The sequence below is a fragment of the Limulus polyphemus genome, unplaced genomic scaffold (genome assembly GCF_000517525.1).
Source record: "Limulus polyphemus unplaced genomic scaffold, Limulus_polyphemus-2.1.2 Scaffold123, whole genome shotgun sequence".
NCBI classification, from domain to species: domain Eukaryota; kingdom Metazoa; phylum Arthropoda; class Merostomata; order Xiphosura; family Limulidae; genus Limulus; species Limulus polyphemus.
Window position 1 is genome coordinate 995,670 of NW_013665733.1, and position 23,870 is coordinate 1,019,539.

The following is a 23,870-nucleotide window of genomic DNA, read 5'->3' on the forward strand; positions in this document are numbered from 1 at the left end:
ATATATTATATATATATATATATATATATATCTTTGTTTTCTGCGCATTCTCTTTTTATAAAAACCATTACTTTAAAGTCAGGGTATTTAAGATGCTATCTTATTACAAAATATTCAGTGTATTTTATTTTTATTTAAACTTTGTGCCATTATTACAACAAACATGTCCCAATAGTTATACCTATTTGGATTAGAAAGTCATTATTTTAATTATTCTACAATTCATTGTTCACTCCAGTATTTTTCAAAATGGAACAAATCAATTTCCAAAAAGTTTTTGTTTTTGTGATTTTTGAAAATTAAAGTATTCAGTATTGAAAGCCCAATTGTAGATAAATATCTATTTTATCAATAATGTGCATTATAATAAAAAAACCTTATGCACCGTGCTCGAGTCTTTAGTTCAGTTTGGCTTGTATCAAATACACTAATTCTGCTTATGTACTACAGAAGGACATGAAGAACATATGCTCTCTTATGAAGCAGTTACACAGCAAGAGGGTAAGTTTTATCATTTTATCTTTCTTTCTTTCTAAAAGCTGCTAGGTTAAGGATTTTCCAAAATGTTTTTTTATTTATTTAAATCCATCCTATTTATATAAGCCTGTACATACTTATGTTGTGTATGTTACTTATATGACTATGGTATTTTGGAAAAATTAAGAGGCAACAGTTCATTTTTCTTTCATCAGTTTTTTTACAAACTCTGGAACATACAAAATATACATTCTTACAGAAAGATAACCTCACATTACAAGAACAAGCTGCACATGTGTATGTAGTAGGGCTATGATACCAAGTGTAACATTTTTAGCATGTGTGTGTGTGTATATATATATATATATATCTCAGATAATTCATGATCATTTGATAATGCTTAAAATGTAATACTGGAAGCAGTGAATGCTCTATGGAAAGTTAGTAAAGATATTTAGCCTAAGATTGATACAATGGAAATTATGATGTTGGACAATAGTGTGTACTCTTGACAATCAGATTGACCATGATAAATTGTGAAGGAAGTAGTTTCAAGAGTAGCATGGAACTTAGAACTTTGTTCTTATAAAATGAGATTAACTTTCATTAGTAGTTTCCAAAACATCAACTTTTGTTTTTAGTGTTTTATTGTCAAGACACTTTTATATAAATTAAAAACCTTAGTTTTAACAAGTCAATGTATGAAAAGTATTCCATTACCACATAATGTTTATATAAATTTTATTATATTACACTTTTACATGACAGTAGCTTAAATATAGAAATGAAGGGTTTGAAAAGTCCTTTGTGAAATGTGTATTGTATGGGAGTGTCAGAGATATATACATTTTTGAAATTAGAAATTGTTTATGGTATGTCTGTGCAAGTATCTTAGTTATGTAAATTAGTGATATGTTTTCTACATTTTAGTTACTTATGCACGACCAATAATTATTTTGGGACCACTGAAAGATAGAATTAATGATGATCTCATCTCTGAACACCCAGATAAGTTTGGTAGTTGTATACCTCGTAAGTATCTTTTGTATTTATACATATATATATATATATATATTAATATATATAAAACCTTCCTTCTTTTAATTTAGGATTCAAAAAATTTTTTGAAAAATAGGTTTTTATTTTGAAAATTAACTTTAAGGTGTTTTTCATTCTTCTTACGCATAATATTTTGAAAAGTGTATTGAATTTTTCGAACTAAAAATAATTACAAGAATATAAAGTTTGTAGAAATAGAAATTATCATTTTTTTTTGTAATCACTGAACTTGAAATTAATATTATCCATGAACTTTTATTATTGTGCTTTTTTGAGGTAATTCCTCACAAGGTATAGGAAATTAAGCTCTTGAATGCTCATGTGAAAACAAATGTGTTTTTCTGTTTTTTTCTGTGACAGTACTATATCATATCATGGAAATTGGACATCACAACTCCATTAAAATGGTCATTAAAAGAGTATCATGTTTTCTATATAGTGCTAACAATACACATATCTTTCTATCACTGTGCTTGAAAATAGTATATTAAATGTTGATTTATAGTTTAATTCATAAAGTAGTTTCAGACAGAATTTATATTGAGTGGCTTATATTTTAATAATTTGTAAAATACATGAATTTTGTTTATATTTCAAACTGATAGTATAAGTTATAATAGTATATGTTCTTTTGTCACTCAGATACCACTCGACCAAAACGGGACTATGAAGTTGATGGTCGAGACTATCATTTTGTGGGTTCTAGAGAGCAGATGGAGAGAGACATTCAGAATCACTTGTTCATTGAGGCTGGTCAATATAATGATAACTTGTATGGAACAAGTGTATCATCAGTAAAGGAGGTTGCAGAAAAGGTAAAAAACAATTATGTTACAAAAAATTATAAAATTGAACACTTAAAACATAGAAAAATATACATGCAAAGATCTAAAATGTACTGCTGTACTAATATAATTCAGATCTCGTTTTGAAGTCAGAAGTATACATCATACAGATTTTCCTTTTTAAAATCCTAGGTATCATAATAACCTTGTTGGTTAAGCTACATTGTCATTAGTATTTATCAGTTCCCCACAAAACTTATCTTTTTTTAAGCCACAATTATACCTTTTAAGTATCAGTACTGAAACTAATTTATTTTTTCATGTTTAATAAGAATATTTTAGTTCGCTTATATGGGATAAAAGGTCTATTTAATTGTAAAATTTATTAATTTTGTGTAAGAATTCAGCTGGGACTAAAAAATATAATCACATTATAAGATCTAGCCATTTGTGAAATTTGAGTTTATTTTAACCCTTTCCTCCTCTAAGAGAGTTTTACAATTTCTTGGGAACAAAATAATCAAGGTTCTAAAAGTAAAATCTACTAAAGACCTGAAAGCTGTGCAATTTATTATAAAAGTTTATGTTTGTCCTTTTCATGGTGCATCTATTCGTCTTTTTAGAAGAATCAGTTCATCTAAGAATTGTAGTTGTTGTATTTACCTTGAAGTATGGAACTAGTCTAATGTTAAAAGATAAGAACAAGTTTTTTGCTGCTTTTTCTTCTAATGTACTTATTATTATACTTGTCCAAATTATGTTGTAGATTATTGTGTCAGTTTCTTTTCTTCATATTGCTTTGTATTTTAATCTAAACTAACAGAAACACCACCCTATGGACAGCTGTTTGTGCTGGTAATTATTAATTGTAGTATTAAACTGTAAGTTTTTAAATATTAAAAGTGGTACTGTTTATTGAAGAAAAAAAGAAGTTTTTAAGAACTCCAGTTTCTTGGTACTACATTTAAAAATTACATCAATATTAGATATAATATAACCCTCACGTACAGTCCTACTGAAAATCGTGTTCCTGTTGTGAAGAGAGGAATTTTATTTAAAATTGTGGTCTATTATAAAGAAATGGTTGTTGCACATACCACAATTATTTTTCTAATTGTCTGAACCTTGGATACCCAAAGTGTGAAATTTTGTATGGATTTTTGTCTGTGGTGCCATTCAATGGATGGTGCAGGAGTTTTGGTTACATATATAGATACTGACATACATGCTTAGTCCATTATAGTCAGATTTATTTGTACAATTTGTATGGGAACTTTAGATACTGGAAATATAAACTACTTAAAGTTTCTGCCAAGTTAAGTTATCACTAAGCACAGTAGGGATAGGCTGGAAAAAATGGCCGATGCATATTATATATATTGTTCATTATAGTCTTAAATCCCTCTTATAACAATCTAAGAGACTTTTATGAACACTTAAGTTAGGTTTGTGAGACGATATCTTACCTCCAGTCGCAAAAAGCTTTCTCGACTTGTATGGTGATGGTCACTCTCCAAGCCCTCTCTCCGTGTCAGTCTCATGGAACTTCTTGCTGTTAGTCAGACTTACCTTCACTTCCTGTGAGCTCAGTGGGGCTGGTTGATGATGGTCCACTCCAAAGTTTCTATGATAGTCTCGTACATCACCGGGCAAAGGGCACTTGGTCGACAGACCTCTGTTTTCAACCATTAAATCTTTTGTGTTGAGTCCACTGCCATCACATTACTTCATTGGCATGTCATAATCCAGGTGCCCTGAATCTGGTCATGGATTGTTTATCCCATCCCAACAAGATTTTCCCTGCATTGTGATCTTCAGATCCTTCCATTTTTTGGGGTTTGTGTGATCTGTGGGGTATCCCAAATTTGGATGCTTCTGCCACTCTTCTCAGTACACCACTTCCCCAATTTTGGTCTTGTGTTCCCCATCCTTTGCTAGGAGCAGTTGATGCTCTTAATCAGGATTGGTACCAGTGGCGTATCTGTGCTGGTGCCTTTGGTTTATCGCACTTGTATATATATTGTGTGTATATATATATATATATACTTGTATAACAGTACTCAAAACACATGAAAATATCTAAAATTATCATGAAAAATGCATAAACTAAAAATATATTAGCATTTAGCATAATAAATAATACTAAATTAGTGCCATCTGGCATTTACTACCCTATTTTGCACCACAATCATGAGTGACATACTTCCAAGGTGTTTAATGAATGCATGCTGATAAGCTGAACTGTCTTCGCTGCACAAATCACCATAGATGACAAATATATTCAATACTCGCACAGTCACTGAGGTCAACGATGATGGCTATATCTCGTGTAGATATCTTGTGTCACTGCTTTTTTCAAAACTGCAGTAATTATATATTTGTGCTAGTTATAGATTCAAATATTTTTATACTGACTAAAACACTGTTTTTTATAATTTTCCTAAGGCTGGTTTACTGCTGGTAAATGCAGTAACACAAAAAATATGCCACTGATTGGTACCTACATGCATATCCTCCTATTCATCTCCTCCCACATGTCCATGCCATACTTCTAACTACTCCGTGTAGTGTTCTGCTGGTGGCTACATATTGGCCGGCTCACACATGCTTTCCACTGCTGCACTGATTGTTGGTGTTGCCTCCCCTTTATCTTTGACACTCCTCCATCAGCCACTCTGGCATGCATCATCCATACATACCTGCACTCTGTTTTCATGCATGGCATTTTTGGATCTTTTGCCTGAAGGACCAGACTTTCACATGTAGCTTCCTCTGTTTCCTGTCCTGTTCATCCTTCCTCCATGGCAGCTTACCAATGTCAGTGGTACACATACCTAAGGGGTTATCATTCTTCCCCTCCTACGGTTCCTCACATACTGCCCTTTTTGCCTTGGGTATTTGAGCATGGCTTTTTGGTTTCCTCTGTTGTGGCCTATAGGGCAGAATTACCTGCCCTTTTTTGATTTACTGACTTTGTTTGTGTTTTCCAGTAGCAAGTCTTATGTTGTTCCTTTTGCTTCTCTCATCCTCCCCGCCCTCCTTCTCCATGGGGACTTTTGTCTTTGTGTTCATTATATCATCTCTCCTTTTAGTTCCTGCTCTTGTTGACATGCAAACGTTGTTGTTCTGATGTGCTCACAATTGTTGTTTGCTGCATTTTTGTTTTCTTTGTTCCCATGTTCTCCTCTTTTCTGATTGTTCCTTTATGCCCAAGACTTCAGCTACACAATATTCTACTTCTACCTTCACACCTTTTTTTTCCTTCCCTCCATTCCCCACCTTTATGACTGTTCTGATCCCACCCACCTTCTTTGCCATCTCAGGGCTCTCCAATAGTATATGACACATACTGCTCTCTTCTGTGGTTTCTGAGTCTTATTTGTTTCTTCCATGAAATCCTCACCTCTCCTGTGACCTTTTTCCCATTACCCTTCCAGGTTGAATTTTCTAGTTAATTCACCTGGTATTTTTTTCCTGATGATTGTTGCCTTTTTCATGTTTTCATTCCATCAGATCTTTAACCTTACCATGTCCCTGGCTGCACATTTTGCCTGTGGGTGGCTGTTATTGCATAATTGAATCATGCTCTGTGGTGAGTGCTGCCCGACTTAGTCTTAAATCTGCACTGTATGACCTGTTATCATATACCATGCTAGATGATTGTGATTTGTAGAGTCTTCCTACCATGTACCTGATGTACAATTCCAGATGCTACCAGGTGTTGGTTGATCGACTCTGTCAATGTGTTCTCTATGCTTTCAAAATACAATGTGATAACTCATATCCAGGTCATTTATGCACATCATTGAGATGGGATGTTCCACAAAACCACTCATAGGTATACCTTGCAGTCTTTTGCTTCATGTGTTTGTCCAAGACTGTACACTCATGGACTTATATGAGTAAAGCAAACAGGGATTATTGCTCATCTCTGATGATCTGTACCATTTGAGGCTCTTCTTACCCTGGACCTGATGTACAATTCCAGATGCTACCCGGTGTTGGTTGATTGGCTCTGTCAATGTGATCTCTCTGTTTTTCAAAATAGGGTATTGTGGTCACCCATTGCACTGTCTCTGGTACTGCAGTCATCCAGACTATCCAACACACTTTTTCCCTCCTTCTTCCAGTGAAGTATGGGAGTCTTGCTTGCCACTTACCAGTTCCTAGCTATTAGAGTAGTGGACAATGGAGGCCTGTTTTCCTGAGTGTGCACAATAACTCTCAGTTGAGAGTAGAGTAGTGGCATTCTGCTGGTATAGATGGTGTGATACTTTTCCTACCGGGGACCTGATGTATAATTCCAGATGCTGTCAGGTGTTGGATGTAGCACTCCACCATATATTGCAGTTCGCCACTCCGGCTGATTCACCCTCCTTCTTACTGTCTGCCAGGTATTGGTTCCCGGGGATCAGGTGCTGGTTGGAGCCAGACCAGCCACATAAGTCCTCACATGTGTTTGGATGGTTACTCTCATCCTACCACAGTCTGGACAACTAATTCCCATTGCTGCCAGCTTTTGGACTGGAGATGCACAACATATAGCCGTCCTTTTTCGTACCATTCACTGGATGTTAGTTCCCAGTGGATCTGGTGTTGTTTGTAGTTGGACAAGACACATTAATTCCCATAGGTGTAAAATTGATTACATTCCTCCTACCATGGAGTGGACGAAAAAATCCCAATTCCACCAGGTTTTTGACTAGGGATGAACACCCACCTGGGCCTGTCAGTTGCATGTCGGTTCCTGATGAATTTGGTGTTGGTTGTGTTGAGGTGCATGTCTGTGGAGGTGGGGTTTTGATACAGGTCCTCCACTTCCCTGCTGGTACCCATTTATGAGGTGAAAGTTTGAGGACCCTCTTCCTACTGCAGAACTGATGAACAAATTTCAGATGCTGCCAGGTGTTGGTTGAGATTGAACTCCTTTTTATGGTCTGTCACACCCTAGCCACTCTACACCAGTGGGTCCCATTATTTCTGAAAATTCCTTTGGGTCCCTCCTTTGTTTCTGCTCTTTTAGCAACACATTATTAACAGGCAAAGAATATACCTGGCTTAGAAGTGGTGTGGTCTCCCACTTCCAGTTTCTGTTGATGTGATCTGACCAATCTCAAAGTGGTTAACAGCTGCAAGATTAGAGAGAGAGCACTAGTTACGATAGAGGTAGTGTTGCACTCTTATTGGTGGAGGGTTGCTGCATAATCATATGCATGTTAGTATACAGAGATAAGTGGGAGTATCAAGGCTAGTGGCAAGCGAACATTTGCACTGATAGAGGGCAGTATAAGTTGAGAAAGCTTTTTGAGAGTGGAAGTGAGAAATACATTTTCAGTTTAAGAAAATTTTAACTTTTGAAGTTTCCAAAAGCTATTAAGACCTCCAATTAACCAAAAAAACATCTCTCAAGTAGAGAACCAGCAATTAGCATAACAGCTAAATGTTCTGCTGATTATTCTGATTCTGGCATCAGAAGGGCTAGCTCACCAATACTTGGAGTTGTTGTGATGACTTACAAACTAAAATTTTGCATTTTAACTTGGTAAGTGCAGAAGCATTCTAGCATTTCAGTAACTTCAACACATGATGTCCATCAAGACAACACATCATGCCAGGCTAAAACTGCTGCCATTCATTATAAAATATTCATTGGTATTGTTTTTAAAAAAAGGAAATAAGTAATCAAAAAATTTTGAAAAAATAAGGATCATTTATGGATGGCAATGCCCAAAAGTACATAAACAAGGAAGGGATGATTACACAAAACCATACAAAAATTCCTACATAAATATCCACTGAGTCAATGTTACAAACTTATGGGAATTAGCCATTGTAAGACTTTATAGCATTATTCAGTTTGAATGCTTTTATTCAAACCTGAATTCATACAAATGAAAAGAATTCAACATTTAGTTGAAGATAAAAGTTTTTCTGTTTTATTTTTTTATTACTTGTAATATATATGATTTATGAAGGTATATCATTATTGTAGTTGAGTTAGTTTTGTGTTTTTTGAATTTAACCCATAAATTTGTTTAAATTTTGAGAATGACATTATTTCAGAACAAATTACAAACCATACAAAATTGAAGTTTTTACCAAACAAGTTTATTTTTATGAGGAATTACTGCTGGGATAAGTACAACCTAATTAATCATTTAGACAATTTTAGTAGATGTTATTTGTATCTTGGAAGAGTAAGTCAGTATGTGTGTTGTTAGGAATAGAGAATAGGCCTATGCTATGGACAGATTTTTACTTGCAAGGTAAATATGAACTAATAAGTATTTCTTTTTTTTATTCAGGGTAAACATTGCATCTTAGATGTGAGTGGTAATGCCATTAGGAGGCTACAAATGGCAGGGCTTCACCCAATAGCCATATTCATTAAACCTAAGTCAGTAGAATCTATAATGTAAGTATACCCATTTTAAGCATGTGACACTCCTTATGAGATACATTTCTAGATTTCAGAAAACATTTCCAGAGGTATATGAAATTATTTTTAGGTAATATGTCATTATTTTGGATTCTATACTTCGGCTGTTGTTTTATTGTCATTAATAGAAAATAATATTCCTGTATGAAAACAAAAACTTAAATTTTTGCACAAAGCCCAAAATTCTAATGGCAGGTTCTGTTTTATGAAAAGTCTTTAAGTTATGAAATTATTATCTGTTTATTTAAAGACTGGGATTTTAATATATATTATTTGTTAATTACAAATTTGCCAATAAAACACATACTGCTTAAAATATTGTCATTTTATGTAGTAAACAATACTTTAGCATTTTGTCATCAAAGAAATAAAAACAACTAGTTTTTAAAGTCAGATGATCTATTCACTGATACATTCATTTCTTGCTGGGGGATTGTTCTTTATGCCATGCCAACACCTCTTTTTGATTTACTTAGAGTTTGAATGAATCTTAATTGCAGAAACACAAAATACTGTAAGTTCTTGACCATGACCTTCGGTCACTCGCTGTCTTAAAAAATATGGGATTTTAAGGTTAATAAATTCCAGTAAGGCCACACTGTTGCTTTGTCACAATAAGGAGTCTTTCATGGTTTTTATATGCTTGTATTGAAGATAAGGATGGTTTCAGGCTGTTATAAAATGTTTTATTTATTTTGCCTATTAACTCTCACTGCCATGTATATATATACACATGTCCTCCATCTAGAGTATTATCATGCAAGTTTGGAATTTTATACCACAATGAAAAAGTATGTACCTTCAAATTTATCAGAGTTTACCAGAATTAAGGTTCAGATAAATAGTGAAATATTAAAACATGTCTGTTTGGTTTCTTATTGCATTTCTGAAAATATACTTGGCACTGTGAGACTTGTTTATTAATATGATGGTGCAAAAAGATAAGACCATAAATTAGAATTTTGTGTGTATGTAATAAAATGAATATTTCTGTAGATTATTCTTTAGTGAACAAAAGGCTTTCACATTTTGTGTCCTAATAGTTTCTCCTTAACGAAAATTATTATTAAAATGGTTTTTGATGTGACTGGAAATATTTGCTACGTCTTTCCTTTCTTTAGCAGTTAGTTGATATATGGATTGTTTTACTTTCCTGTTATGAAAAGATTAAAAAGTGTGCAATAAATGTTCAATTGTGATCATTCAAAACTTTATAAAATGTATTGACCCATCTTGTTTCCTGTTATTGTTTGAGAAAAATATAGATTTAGAATGATCATTACTTGGTCTTTTTTATTTCATTTTGAAGAATCTATTTTTTAAAAAAGTTGTAGTAAAAATGTCATTGTTGGTTTCAAGAAAAAGTTTTGAGTTTAAAAGGTGTTTGATTATAGATATCATAAGGTATGAATAAAATTACAAACAGTGGCATTTTCTTTGTAAATTATCTTCCACTGGATAGCAAAATAAATCTAAATGAAGTGTATAAAATGTTCTAACTCTTTAGTTTTATTGATATGTTAATATAAATAATGCTACTAATAAAAATGGCTTAATCTTTTACTTAAAAAATTACAAATATGTAATTAATAACTGAATTGTTATGAGAAAAAGCTCACTTTAATTACCTTTAAGGGAAATGAACAAAAGGATTACAGAAGAACAAGCTAGTAAAACCTATGAAAGAGCAATCAGACTTGAACAAGAATTTGCAGAATATTTTACAGGTATGTTGTTTCCAAGTGTGTTAATAAATGAGAGATTTTGATAACCTCTTCACATTTTTCACCTCATTATCACTAAGGTGAAACCATTCTAAACATTGAAATTACTCAGCAACAGCTAAGCATGAAATATACTAAACATTGTCTTCCTTGTGCAATAATTTAAAAATAAATTGGTTAAAAACACCAATGTTTTGGTAGTAAAATGAAATGCAGCTGAAAGCTGTTAAAAAGAAATGAAAAATTGAGGCTTTGAGGATACATTTATGCATATTATTTAGAATTATCAAATTAGAGAGAGAGTAAAAACCACTGATAACCTTTACAACAGTTTCTTACAGGCTGAGATCCACTTGGCCAAAATGGCCATATTTTAGGATGGACTGGACACTGCTTCCTATACTAAGCAGACCTAACTTTGATGTTAGTTTGTTGCCTGAAGGGTAAGAATTAATGGGGCTGCTCAACCATTTTGATTGCAAACACATTGCAATCACAGTGTGAACATAGGTACCCTATCATAAAATTGGAGTGATTTTTGGTATCACTCGGTTTTCAAAAAATCTCTATAACTACGACAAAATTAATTATAACTAGCTGCTATGCATCAGACAGGGTAAGGCATAAGTGGTCTGTCTTGTAGTAATCTCATTTTTTGTCTCTGATGAAAAAAATTAGCCCCAAAAGCAATAAAATTGCTTCAAAATCAAAAACTAAGTGGTATAAATGAATTGTTCTCACTACTAAAGGCTTGTTATAAGAATAAAAACTTTGTTCTTGTTAAATTCGAGTATTAAAAAAATATTGAAACAAATCTGACTTGCAATATGTAGTGCTTTCCATGCAAAAAACTGAAATTAATTAAAAGGAGCACTGCTTATTGAATATGTTGTAGAAATTCTAATAAATTTGATTTGCAGTTTGAAAAACAGCCACATAGTTATACTATGCATATTAGTTATGATTCACAGCTACACATCTTTACAAAATACAGAAAAACTAAAAAAAAGTATTGCAAAAGGTAATAGCTATCAAATTCGATACACTTTGTTTTTATACTGAATTTTGTCTGTTGCCTTTATATCTAATCCCAGTTGTTTACTCAGTGTCTTCACTTTCAGCAACAATATGAGCACATTTCAATGAGTTTGCTGCAGATTTACAAGTGATGACACATTAGCAGCAGCACAGGAACAGTTCTTTCTGCATTTGCTCTTGTTGTACTGGTAATAATGCTTCACTTTTGTTGCTGGTGGCATAGATGGTTTGTCCATCAAGATAAGAACTAAGTGACCATCTAGGAGTTGTCTACCAAACAGAGTATCATCAAGCAAAGCAAGATCACATTAACAAGCCTTCTTGCATATGGCAATTTGGTACAGTCCTTGAAGCATGTGATATTTGAAGGTACTTTGAGAAGGTGGTAGTTTTCTTAGATCTCCTTTGATACGTCCAAAAGTGTATGTGCTCTCAAGTTGTCCAGAGTGCCAGTGAAATCATCATACAGCTTCAGAAAGAATGATCTGCATGTATCAACCACAGTTGGTGTTGCAGTTAGGGAGTCATTGCCAAACTCTATCATTGCACTCAAGTCTGAAGTATTTTCCATGGCAACTCTGAATGCTTTTTCTTTCATTTTCCAAAGACATAACTGATGGTGTCACATCCACTCATAACATAACCTCCAAGGAGTGCTGAAGTGATGACTAGAACTGGTGCATGATAGAGCTCAGCTAGGATACTCTCTATTCTGTGGCATGGCATGTACACTGAGCCTTTTTTGCACCCACAGTTCATTCAATCCAGGTATACAAACACTATAGTAGATAGCCATGATGAGTATGTCAGCATCTGTTGCCTGTAGTCATAGTGACTGACACAGTAAGACATATGGGCGAAGATCCCTGTATCTGCTTCTTCGTCTCCACATGCCACCTCTGGTAGAACAACTGACTCATCATTAATAAGAATGACAGCTTTATCTGCTTCATCAAAGAGACCACCAAGAATTAACTTGACACTAGGAGGTACTCTTTCAGTGTTGCATGTCTGAGAGGCTGCAAGGTAATGCTGGAATGCCAATTTATTTTTAAAGTTTGCAATGATGGACTTTCATGATGGCACAGACGGGTTATTTCTGATTTCGTATGTTTGGCCCGTCGAGGTGGATTTTTGTACATGGTGAGGGGACCTTCCAGGGAAGGTTCTGTATCTTCAGTTTACCTCCTCTGGGATCTGAACATCCACCCTTGTGTTTGCTGTGTGTGGTGACAGTGAAAGGGAGGAGAGGATCCCAATGGTTGAGTGGTGTCTGGGGCACTGCAACACACCACTTTGGCCTTGAACTCCTGTAGACAGGTGGTCTTGGGGTGTCCGCCCCCAGGTTTAGTCGGCTGGTCCTGTTGAGCTAAGGGTGTTGTGGACATTGTGTCTGATGCTGGTGTTTGAGTATAGTGCTCACAAAGCCTTGGGGCTGCTGCAGTGTCCTTGTTTGGCATTGTAGTGTGTCCCCTTGTAGGATTCCATAGTGGGTGGGGTCAGTGGGTACTGAATCATTTTCTATTTATTATGGATCCCCCAATTCTCGACAAAATAAAAATGTAAAAAATGGCTAATAGGTAAATGAGCACGCATAAAAGACTCTGTTTCACAGTCACTGTTCATGTACCTAGATTTTTAATTCTTCATTCTTTCTCTGACAAATCCGTGGGGCAAATGTCTGTTTTTTCATTCAGAAGGGATTAGAGGGGCTTGCTGGCTCTCCCAAGTCAGTCAGGAAGTTGCACTCTGGAGACATTTTGGTGGAAACCTTTACACCTACACATAGTGAAATCCTCCTAAGGTCAAAGGCCATTGGGGATATACCAATTGAGGTTACTCCCCATGCTACTTTAAATTCCTCCCAGGGAGTGATCGTTGAGAGGGATTTGAAGAACATCTCTGAGTCAGAGATCCTCATTGGTTTCTTCAGCCTAGGAGTTTTTGCTGTGCACTGTATCTCCACTTGCTAGGATGGAATTATGCTGCCTACAAATGTATTAATTTTTATGTATACAGTGCCAGGTCCACCTGCCTCTACCAGGGCAGGTTATCTGAACTGTAAGGTGCAGCCATACTACCCTCTTGGATGTTTCCAGTGTCAGCAGTTCAGACATTCGAAGGCATCTTATTGTGGTTCTTTCATTTGTGATTGTTGTGGTGACAAGGACCATGACACCTATGAGTGTCAACTGGACCTTCACCGCATCAGTTGTGGTGGTTCCTACCCCTCTTTCTACTGATCTTGCACTAAGTAGGTGGAGGAGAAAGAGGTACAATGTTTATGTCCATAACATTTCTTACCCTGAGGCTCGGAAATTATTGTTCCTCACTCCATCTCGGACATATGCTGCTGTACTACGTTCCACTGCTACAGTGGAAGTGCAGACAGATCTTTCTGTGCCTCCAACAGAGTCATTCTCAAACCATGTGAAGAGTATTTTGCCCTTTAATGATAAACGAGTTGACATGTCCACATCTATTCCTATCTCTGTCTACACCATTCCTTCCAGTGACTGCATGGGTCCACTTCCTTTTGTCCCGGCTTCTGGTATCTCCTCAGGTCCATCTTCTGAGATGCAGAACGATTAATTGTTCATGCCCTCAGTTGCTGGAATCTATGTCTACTGACAGAAACCTGCCCACTCAACCCAGAGCAGGATCCATGGAGGTTGACAGGCCTCTTTCTAGTAAAGAAAAGTGGATTGGTCGTAAAGAGAGGGTGCTCAGCCCAGTTCTCCTCCACCTAAGTAAAAATGGCCACTTTGATACAGTGGAACTGTCAAGGTTTCCATTCTAATCTGGATGACATTAAGGCCTTGATTGATTCCTATTATCACATGTATTTTTCCTTACAGGAAACATTTCTGAAACCTGCCGATACAATCACCTTTCTGTAGTTTTATTTATACCAGAATGACAGATTGTGTAATGGATGAGTGCATGGAGGGGTGGCACTGCTGGTTGACCGACATGTGCCCACCTTGTCTGTGGAAGTTGGACCAGGCTGGCTGGTTCTCTTGGAACTCAATACTGCTGTCATTAGTCTGCCATCTATTAACAACTGCATGGAGGCAGTAAGTGATTGCCCCATTCAAGCAGCTGTTCATTCTATTCCCAAATCCTCAACACGTTTCCCACTGTATCCTCATCTGTGGGGGTCTCCAGCCAGCAGGCACGGAAGGCTCAGAAATGGGCCTGGGATACCTTTCGAAGGTATCCCACTCTTTCCAACCGCATTTCTTTCCAGTAGACCTGTGCCCATTCTCGGCAGGTCAGACGTCAAACCATCTCTTCTACCACCAGTTCCAAAGTCATATAGGACAAGATTCAGAGGGTCAGTTGGAGGTATGCTTCCTATCCCCTTTCCATCATGCTCTCTAATGGCCAGGAATTTGCTGATATATAGAGCATTGCCAATACTCTTAGGCAAGAGCTTTTCTCATGCATCCAGCACATCTGTTTCTTCTCGTGCCTTCTTAGCCATCAAGTCTCGAGCAGAGCAATCCTCTTTCTATGAGATGTTGCACCATTTCTCTCCTGCTTCTCTTGCTCCTCTTCTGGTTGTCTTTAACAGATCTGACAGGAAAACGTTTTTCCTGATGCTTGGTGCCAGGCTATTGTCCTACCTTTCTTTAAGCCTGGGAAGGATTCCAAGATTCTTTCTAATTATCACCCAATTGCTTTGACCAGCTATCTCTGTAAGGCCTTAGAGAGGATGGTTAATGCTCCTCTAGTCTTGAGTGTTATATTTTTAGTATCGAGATCAATTCAATTACTCATCAACTTCCTCCTACTGTTGCAAACAGCCTCTATGTTGATGACTTCCACATTTCTTGTCAGTGATCAAATATGAAGTTTATTGAGAGGCAGCTTCAAACTGCCCTCAATAACTTGTTGAAGTGGACCACAGCAAGCAGTTTTACCTTTCTTTCTCCAGAACCATTTGCATGTACATTTGCCACCAATGGGGTTTACACCCCAATCCTGATGGTGACACTGTCCAACTTGATTGTGTTTTTAATTTTTTTATGAGCGATAGGACTTTTTAATTCTATTTGAATCTTTTATCTGAATTTTGGACATTGTTTAGTTTTAACTCTATTTATTTTTACATTTTATAAAAATGTTACTTTTATGATCTGCACTGGTTGTTTGGCACAGATAGCCTAGTTGCTTTGTGCCAGTAAATGCCAAACAACCAACCAACCAACAAACAATTGTAAGTTCAGCTAGATTTTTGAATCTGTTATCTTCTAGACCTTTCTCCAATCTTCAAGCTCTTGGATGAACCAACGTCATATCGATCTCCAACTATAGTCACATACGTGCACTGCAAAGGACATTATGATAGCAATTTCTTCAAGTACCTTGATTCAATATTCGTGAATGTGTTGCATCCATTGTTCTGGTTACAATGTATGAATGCCATAGCATTGACAATCAAAGCCACCTCATCATTACTAGCAAGCAGTTGGTTTTCCTCAACCCATGCATCTCCAAGCTGCTCTTTAAGGACAACAACATAGTTTGCCTTGTATCCTTTCCTCATGGCATAGCCAAGCACCATATCTTGGTTTGGTTCAAAGAGTGATGCAGAATATTCTGTCCATTTATAGCTGAATGCATCCTGGTCCATATCACAGACAAAACAAAGATTTCATAGGATGCTACTTTCATCCTTGTATTTTCTTGTCTGTGGATTTTTGCCTTTCCTTTGACTTTTTTTCCTGAAATGTTTGTAGGTGTACTGGTGCCACTTCAGTACTTGTTCAGCTTGTGCTTGAGCTGCCAGTCTCTTCTCTTTGACACTGAGTAAGACGAGAGATCTGCACTTCTCCCCAGTGGCAATATTGAGGAGTTCTGCTGAAGAACAACTAAATGGATTGATCATTTCAAGTTTTAACATGTCTTTCCTTTTGTTCACATGTTCTCTGTTGCCTTTAGATTTTATTGATGATCATGTACCGCTATCTTGGAAGTGGACCATCATTTTTGTCTGTTCAGATACTACAGTTAGTGCTGGAAATGCTTGAAGGTATTTTTCTCTGGCTCCTGCTTGCTGTGTTATTCCTTTGAAGAGCTGTGTTTTGGCCTCATGGTTATACATCTGTTCCAAAGCCATATCAGTCCAGATAGCATTGAACTTAAAACTAGACATTCGGACATGGAAATGACCATGCTGAAATTCAGTAGCTATGTCCTGAGGTAGATGCCTCATTGCTGCTAAGTAATGTGGAATGGAAGACACATACTTAGTGTGGCCTGCAGATACCAAATATGGCAGCATGTTCTCTACTTTGGCAAGATGCTGTTCCCAAGTGCCAACTCTCTCAGCTTCCACATTCAGTATTTTAATAATTTTTATGACATTATGACTCCCATTTGTATGTATTTTTTGTGATATTTTGAATCATATTTTTTTATCTATGTTTTGTGCCAATTTTAACCATTGAAATAACTGTAAGGTGTTGTTATTTCAGTTAGTAATTCATATATTAAGAAACAGGAATATTATTGTTTCATTTTTTCCAGAATGAGGATCATGTCAATTTACATGACCCAGAACTTAGCTGTAGGAGAATTGCTTAATGTCTTTTTGAACTCTGGAAGCATCAGGTTCACCTCATCTGACATTGATAACATTTTAGTGTGTGCCTGCAATGCAGTATTTCAATCTTGATTTGTGATTGCCTCAGCAAGTTTTCTATTGACTTCAGACAGTGAAGCTATGATATCAAGGTTGTATCCAAGTTATTCTAGGATCCAAGATTCAAATGCTTCCCAATAAAGTTCGAACATGGTGGATAACACCAGGCTATGACATCTCAGCATGCCATATAATTTTTTCCAGACATAACCTTGTTCATTGTTCCTGCCTCACATAAATCGGATTCCGTTATGAGTGCTTCGATCCCTGAAGACCTGAACAGACTGCCAATGGCACCCAAGAAATTGTTTGCTGTATGGAATCCACCCATGTGCAATATCAGGTATTGATATTTCTCAGCTTTCTTCTTTTGGAACCCAAGAGATATTTCATAGATTGCCTGGTCACTGATTAGAATGCAGTATTGCTGACCAAGTTTCTGTGTGACAGTGATGCAATAGTCAAGGGATTCATCAAGGATATCAGGGTTTGTTGGTGATTCAGGAAAAAAGGTCCATCTCCAATCAAGGTTGCTGGTTTTTCACCTTCTGTCATCTGTTTATGAAAGTTATTTCAGGTCACTAGGCTCTGCTGATCATCTCTTTGCAAAGGGTCCTTCTGCAAGAGATGCCACATGGCTGTAAGATCCTCAAATAAATTGGAGACTTTAGGTTCATGTAGGAGTTCCAAGCCAGTCATGTCTCAAATTCAGGCCACATTCTGCAGTATGGAAGGGCTTAATACCTGCACAAGAGACTTTTCTAGATTTTTTGGTCAATGGTACTGATGTAACATAACTGGGTACATTAGTGACATAAGTTATATACTAGTAAATGTTATGTGTAGTACCATTCATTGTTGTACCATCTGTCTTCCTAGAAATCTAAATTGTCAATTGCACATTGAGTGAATAATCTGGCTCTATGGTTTGTGGCTATCATAAGCTCATCTTGCTTCCTGTCATCATCAGTAGCTTGTACCATGGCAGTGATATATTGCTGTGTATCTTGATAGTTGATGCTATTGCTGATTCAGTTCAATAAGTTGACTACTACTTTGCTCCTTGTTTGTTTCAAAACCTGTAGTGCTGTGCCAATATGCTTTGGAGTTGGGACATATGTCACTGCTGTGCAAATGTCTTGAGCAAGTTTGAGAACTTTTTGCCTTTCTTGCTTATTCAGCTGAATGTTTAAGTCTGATTGATCTAGCTCTGGTGCTGCATCAGTTATCAACCAGGCAACATGATTGTAGAGTGACATTGGAACACAAGCAGGTGCAGTATCATATGAAATGTCCATGGACAATGGTGTCTCACCTTCATTGCTCCTCTTTGTTTTCAGTTTTGATGCAAAATCTTTGATATCATTCTGCAATGATTTTGCTGAGTGGTAGAAGATAATATTCTTCTCGGGATCACTTGTGCTCCTGGGTTCATCTTTGCATTCTTCTGCATATTCTTCTGTAGCTATCTATCTCTTCAGGCTGGCAACTTTTGATACAAAACAATATTCTGACATATCTGCTGAACAAATGATTGAGGACTGTCCTTTTCATCATGACCTTTGTATCATGCGCTGGATATTGGTTTTCAATTTTCTTGTTGAGAACAGATGATCTGATTGAAAAACCAGTGTTATTCATAGGATCATGCTCTTATAACCAATTTCTGTATTTTGCATTGAGTGAACTTAGAAAGATGATGTTGCTTGGGTCTTCAGCTAAGACTTCATTTATATATGATATCAATCACTGCATACCATCATCAGGTACAGAGTCCAATGTATCCTTTGAAGGTAAACGGGACTTAGGCAAATAACTACTCGGGCATCATTTATGGTACCTAAAGTCCTTGGCAATCATGTCAATGTAACTTTCTCTATGTCCTTGTATATGGTGCAGCATTTCATCATCACCAAGTTTTTTAGTTTTCTGGTATTCCTTCATGGTCACAAGCAGTAGCTTTTGTTTACTTTTGCTAGTTCTAGATTAACGAGATTCCCACTGTCCCTATCTACTATCTAGCAAAACCATAGCCAAAGGAACGGGCTTGGAGAACTCAGTCGGGAAACATGATTGTAGAGTGACATTGGAACACAAGCAGGTGCAGTATCTGTTTGGTCAGATGCATTTGGCATATGTGATTCTTTGATTTTTGGGCAACTGATTTCTTGTTTGTGTAAGAATTCTGACATCTCAGGTGATATAGAGGAGACTTGGCAAGAAACTGCTGCTTTCTGTTAGTTATGTCATATTATAGTCTGAGTTGCTACATCATATGTACAATGAATGACCACATTTATGAGTGATGGTAGCTTTTTGCTGTGACATTATGTAATGCTTCTAATGAGGACTTTTGGCAAAAAATGCAATGCTTTTCATTTTAACTGAGAATGGTACATTTCTGAAAGAGAAATCAAAGTTAGAAATTTTCAAAAGGCTGTTATTATTTCCCAGTGTATTAGAATTGTCTTATTAAATTACAAGATTTACTCATACACATGCTAGATCATGTAGAAAGCACTTTTGCCAAATTTCAGTTATTCATGAAACAGTTCCATGAATTGCATTAACTTGGCAAAATTTTTGTTCAAATCTTCATTATCCCATGTCTATGTCAGATTTGTTTAATTATTGTTCTAGACACATCAACTTTGCATAAACAAAGGTTTTTTTTATAACGAGCCTTTAGTAGTGAGAACAATTTATTTATATCACTTAATTTTTTATTTTAAAGCAATTTTATTGCTTTTTTGGCTAATTTGACCCACATTTTGAACTTTTAACTTCATCAGAGGCAAAAAATGAGATCAATACAAGATAGACCACTTATGCCTTCCCCTGTCTGGTGCATAGCAGTTGGTTATAATCAACTGTATTGTAGTTATAGGTATTTTTAAAACTGAGTGATACAGAAAATTGCTCTGATTTTACGATAGGGTACCTGTGATTAAGTTGCTGTTGCAGTGTGTTTGCAAATGAGATGGCCGACTAGGCATATTAATTCTTACCCTTCAAACATCAAACTAACATCAAATTGAGGTCTGCTTAGTATTGGAAATGGTGCCCAGTTCATCCCCAAATCATGGCTCTGGATATAAGTGTTATTGTGTTCCTGGATTATGATTTTACTTATTGGTTTCTGGAATACACTTTTATTGCATGTTTCTTTTATTTTCTTTCAGCTATTGTTCAGGGTGATACACCTGAGGAGGTCTATGGAAAGGTGAAACAGAATATTGAAGAACAAGCTGGTCCCACCATATGGATAACAGCAAAGGAAAAACTTTGAGCACACACTACCATCTGCTGGAGTGTGTTCTGTCAGCCTAATGCCTGTGTGTGTGCATAACTGGATAAATAGACATCCCTATATTTTTTTTTTTGCCACTGTAACAACTCAAAACCTTTAGTTTTGACCTTACCTCTGTTTGTTATCATTACCCATTTTAAGATGACTGAAGGCAGCTAGAGGCCTGGAAACATGCTACACTGTTTCTGCTATTGAAAAGAACAGTATCAAATACCATCAGTAGGTAATATGTAAACTGATTTATTTGGTTAAAAATGCCAAAATCACATTTGAGAGCTACTGAAAGAAGATAACAAAATGTATAATTAATCGTATCTTGTTTGCTGTACAGTTGTTTTCATACTTCAGTGTAGAGGATACTATAGTAGCTCTTTAAGTTGGTAATGCTGCTGTACAAATTAGATAAATTATGCCTTCATACACACAGGTTGTGTTAAGTGCTTTCAGAACTTGTATCATACTATCATCAGTATTCCACAGTCATTCACTAAGTTTTGTTTTATTAATCATAATGTTGTTGTTGGTTTGTTTATAAAATTGTTTTATTTACATACTTGGCTCATCAGAACAACTGAATTTATTCATTAGCTTCTGTTTTCTGACAATATGATATGATTATCTGCTTACACAAATACTGACTGTTACTGATACCAGAACTAGGTTCATAAAAGGGTCATGTGATTTCATGAAGTAGTGTAAGACCATTGATAAAGTAAACAACATGATTTCAAAATACTTGAATAAAATTAATTCATAAAAAAAATTAAATTGCAAAGTTGAAAGTATGACTTATCACATTAACTATACTTAAAAAATGTGTATAAAAGGCATAAAAACTTTACCACAGTATCCAAGATACATAAAGGGATTGAAAAATCTTTTAAAAAAATGGGAAAAATTTTTCTTAACTTAGACATTTTTAATTCCTGAGTTATAATCAGTGTACCAGAATTGACAACAGTAAGAATTTGAAGAACATTATTAAGAAAAATCTGATGAGTTTCAGAGACAGTTCTCTTATGATTACTAAAGTAGCCATGTGACTATCACACATCTAAAGTAAAGTAAAAAATTGAAGGGTAGTGCAGCTATTTTTAAAGACTATTTCGAAAGATTTCCTGGACCAGAATATTAGTAATGATTACAGTAATTTTAAGAATAGTAGTTAAGGTTGTGTGTTTGTGGAAGATACTAAATTATTCCAGTTGTTGTTAAAATTAAAGAAGTTATTTTTTGATTGTAGAAGTCTATCTGGTGAGCTGGATATTTTATATTGTGTAATAGAAAAGTGGTTTTTAACTTAGCATTCGTTTTATTGTGCCTTGTATATACATAGTGTATACATATACTTGTTTTATAAGTAATTAATCCTGTATAGATAATCACTGTTATTTTTATTGATCTGTTTTGTTTTAAATATCAGCTTATTTAAAATTGTTCTCTTCAGTTTGTGCTAATTTTTCAACACAGCTGACATTTTTTGCACCCCAACTGTACTTTAATGGTTATTAGTTATTTTTGCTGATCATTTTAACATACACTTTTAATGTTTTTACTATCAGTACTTTTAAGTTAGTTTTTGAACAGGGAAGTGGATGTTTCACTATAAATCACTTTACGATAAAAAAATGGCATGCAAAATGATCTATGGAACTTGTAATGTGATGGACATAAAAGTTTATGATATAGGCTGTGAAATAAAAACAACAACTTACAATCAAATATATTTATATTTTAAAAATTTTACAAGAAAAGAATTGCCAAACATATATTAGATGTACTTCTAACTCTTCAATTTGTTCAAAGTAGTCTTAACTTTTTCTGCTAGCCTGACCTTATCTGAAACAGCAGAAGAATTTCATTCAGGATTTCCATCATCATCATTCTCATCAGCAGAGTGAATGTCACTACTGTATGTCTCTTCTCATGTATGAAATAAAAGCTTAAGGGTGAATAGTACACTTGCATTTATATATCTCTTCTTTCTTCTGAAGTGGTAGTGTTCAGAAAGCCATTTCTTTTATTTTGATTATTTCTGTAATGTAATGAAATTTAAGAAAAGAGCTTAAAAAACAAGTGAATATTAAACTATAGGTACACCTTAGTAATGATCTAAGTAATATTAGATTAGAATAACAAAATACTTTACAATAAATGACATATAATTGAAAAATCTTGTAAGTGTCATCATGCTTATGATTAGATGAACAGTTGTTTTGCTGACTCATTCAGTAACGTGCTGATAAAATAATAGCTTACAAATTTAAGCAAGAGCTTACATAAAAATGGTATGAAAAATCAAAAACAAACATGATCTTACAAGTAGTTAAAAAAAAAGAGGTTATAGCTTTCAAATATATCAAAAGCTAAAAGAAAGCACTCACACAATCATGAATAGATTTTGTCACATATATGCAGAAACCAAACAGGAGCATAAAATATTGATCAAGATGCAATAAGGTCATCAAATATAAAAGATTAAACATGATGGGTGAAAACCAAAATTTGAGAAAACAAATGTGTTCCATTTCTTCATAACTTTCAGTTACTTGCTTACTTAGGGTTACTCGGTTTCTGTAGAATCATGTTATCCTTCAAAGGTTGTTCTTCAAGAACTACCACCCACCATTTAACTTACTTATCACAAATATGAAACTAACATTTCTTCCTGTGAAAAATCTTCTCCACATAATTTATCTTGTTTCACATAAATTATAAATTCTCAAATAAAATATCTGTGTACTATGAAACAAGAGTAGCTTATACGTTTGTTTGCAACCAGTTTTAGGTCCAGGAATTCAGTAACAACACATATTAAGTAAATTTTCAGTTCACTAATGTAAAGAAAAAATATACAAAAAAGACAAAGAGAACTGGACACAAGAAAGGTATGAACATACAAAAAAGGTTCTTTCTTAAAGTACAATTGCTAAATATAACGATAATTAAACAAATAAAACACAAAACAATAATTATGGCGAGAAACTACAGCAAGAAAACGCAACAAAAAAAGTAAAATCAGTAATACGAACATATTAAAAATGTATAATTTAAATGAAGACTGCATGTTTTTCAGTGTTGGTGAGTGCTGTTTGATGTGGAGAGTTTCCTTAATCAATAATTCCAGGTCAGTATTAGATTTGCAGAGGATAGAGAAATTTATAGTATAGGTTGATATCATGTTTCTTCAATATGTTGGCCTATAGAGGAAACACAGAGGTTACTCAATTTGTTTTTGCGTTTTGATGGAAATTCCGATATGTTCATATGTTCACACGTCTCCCGACTTGAAGTAAAGAGGCCATTGGACCTGATGTCTATTGCCCAAGCTGACCCAACTATGCCTGAAACCATGATGAAAACAATTCAAAGGTATCTGCGTAGCAAG

The 23,870-nt window shown here is 35.3% G+C and overlaps 1 protein-coding gene across 1 annotated transcript in view; it reads left to right on the forward strand.

The window, feature by feature from the left end:
* Positions 1-22,449, forward strand: part of LOC106472696 (disks large homolog 1-like) — a 177,994-nt gene extending 155,545 nt beyond the window's left edge. Inside the window, exons 19-24 of the mRNA XM_022402226.1 lie at positions 451-501; positions 1,408-1,509; positions 2,179-2,351; positions 8,627-8,736; positions 10,396-10,487; positions 20,355-22,449. Of these exons, the coding sequence (XP_022257934.1) occupies positions 451-501; positions 1,408-1,509; positions 2,179-2,351; positions 8,627-8,736; positions 10,396-10,487; positions 20,355-20,461 (635 nt within the window). The 3' untranslated portion in view covers positions 20,462-22,449. The remainder of the gene's footprint in view (positions 1-450; positions 502-1,407; positions 1,510-2,178; positions 2,352-8,626; positions 8,737-10,395; positions 10,488-20,354) is intronic.
* Positions 22,450-23,870: the final 1,421 nt, after the last annotated feature.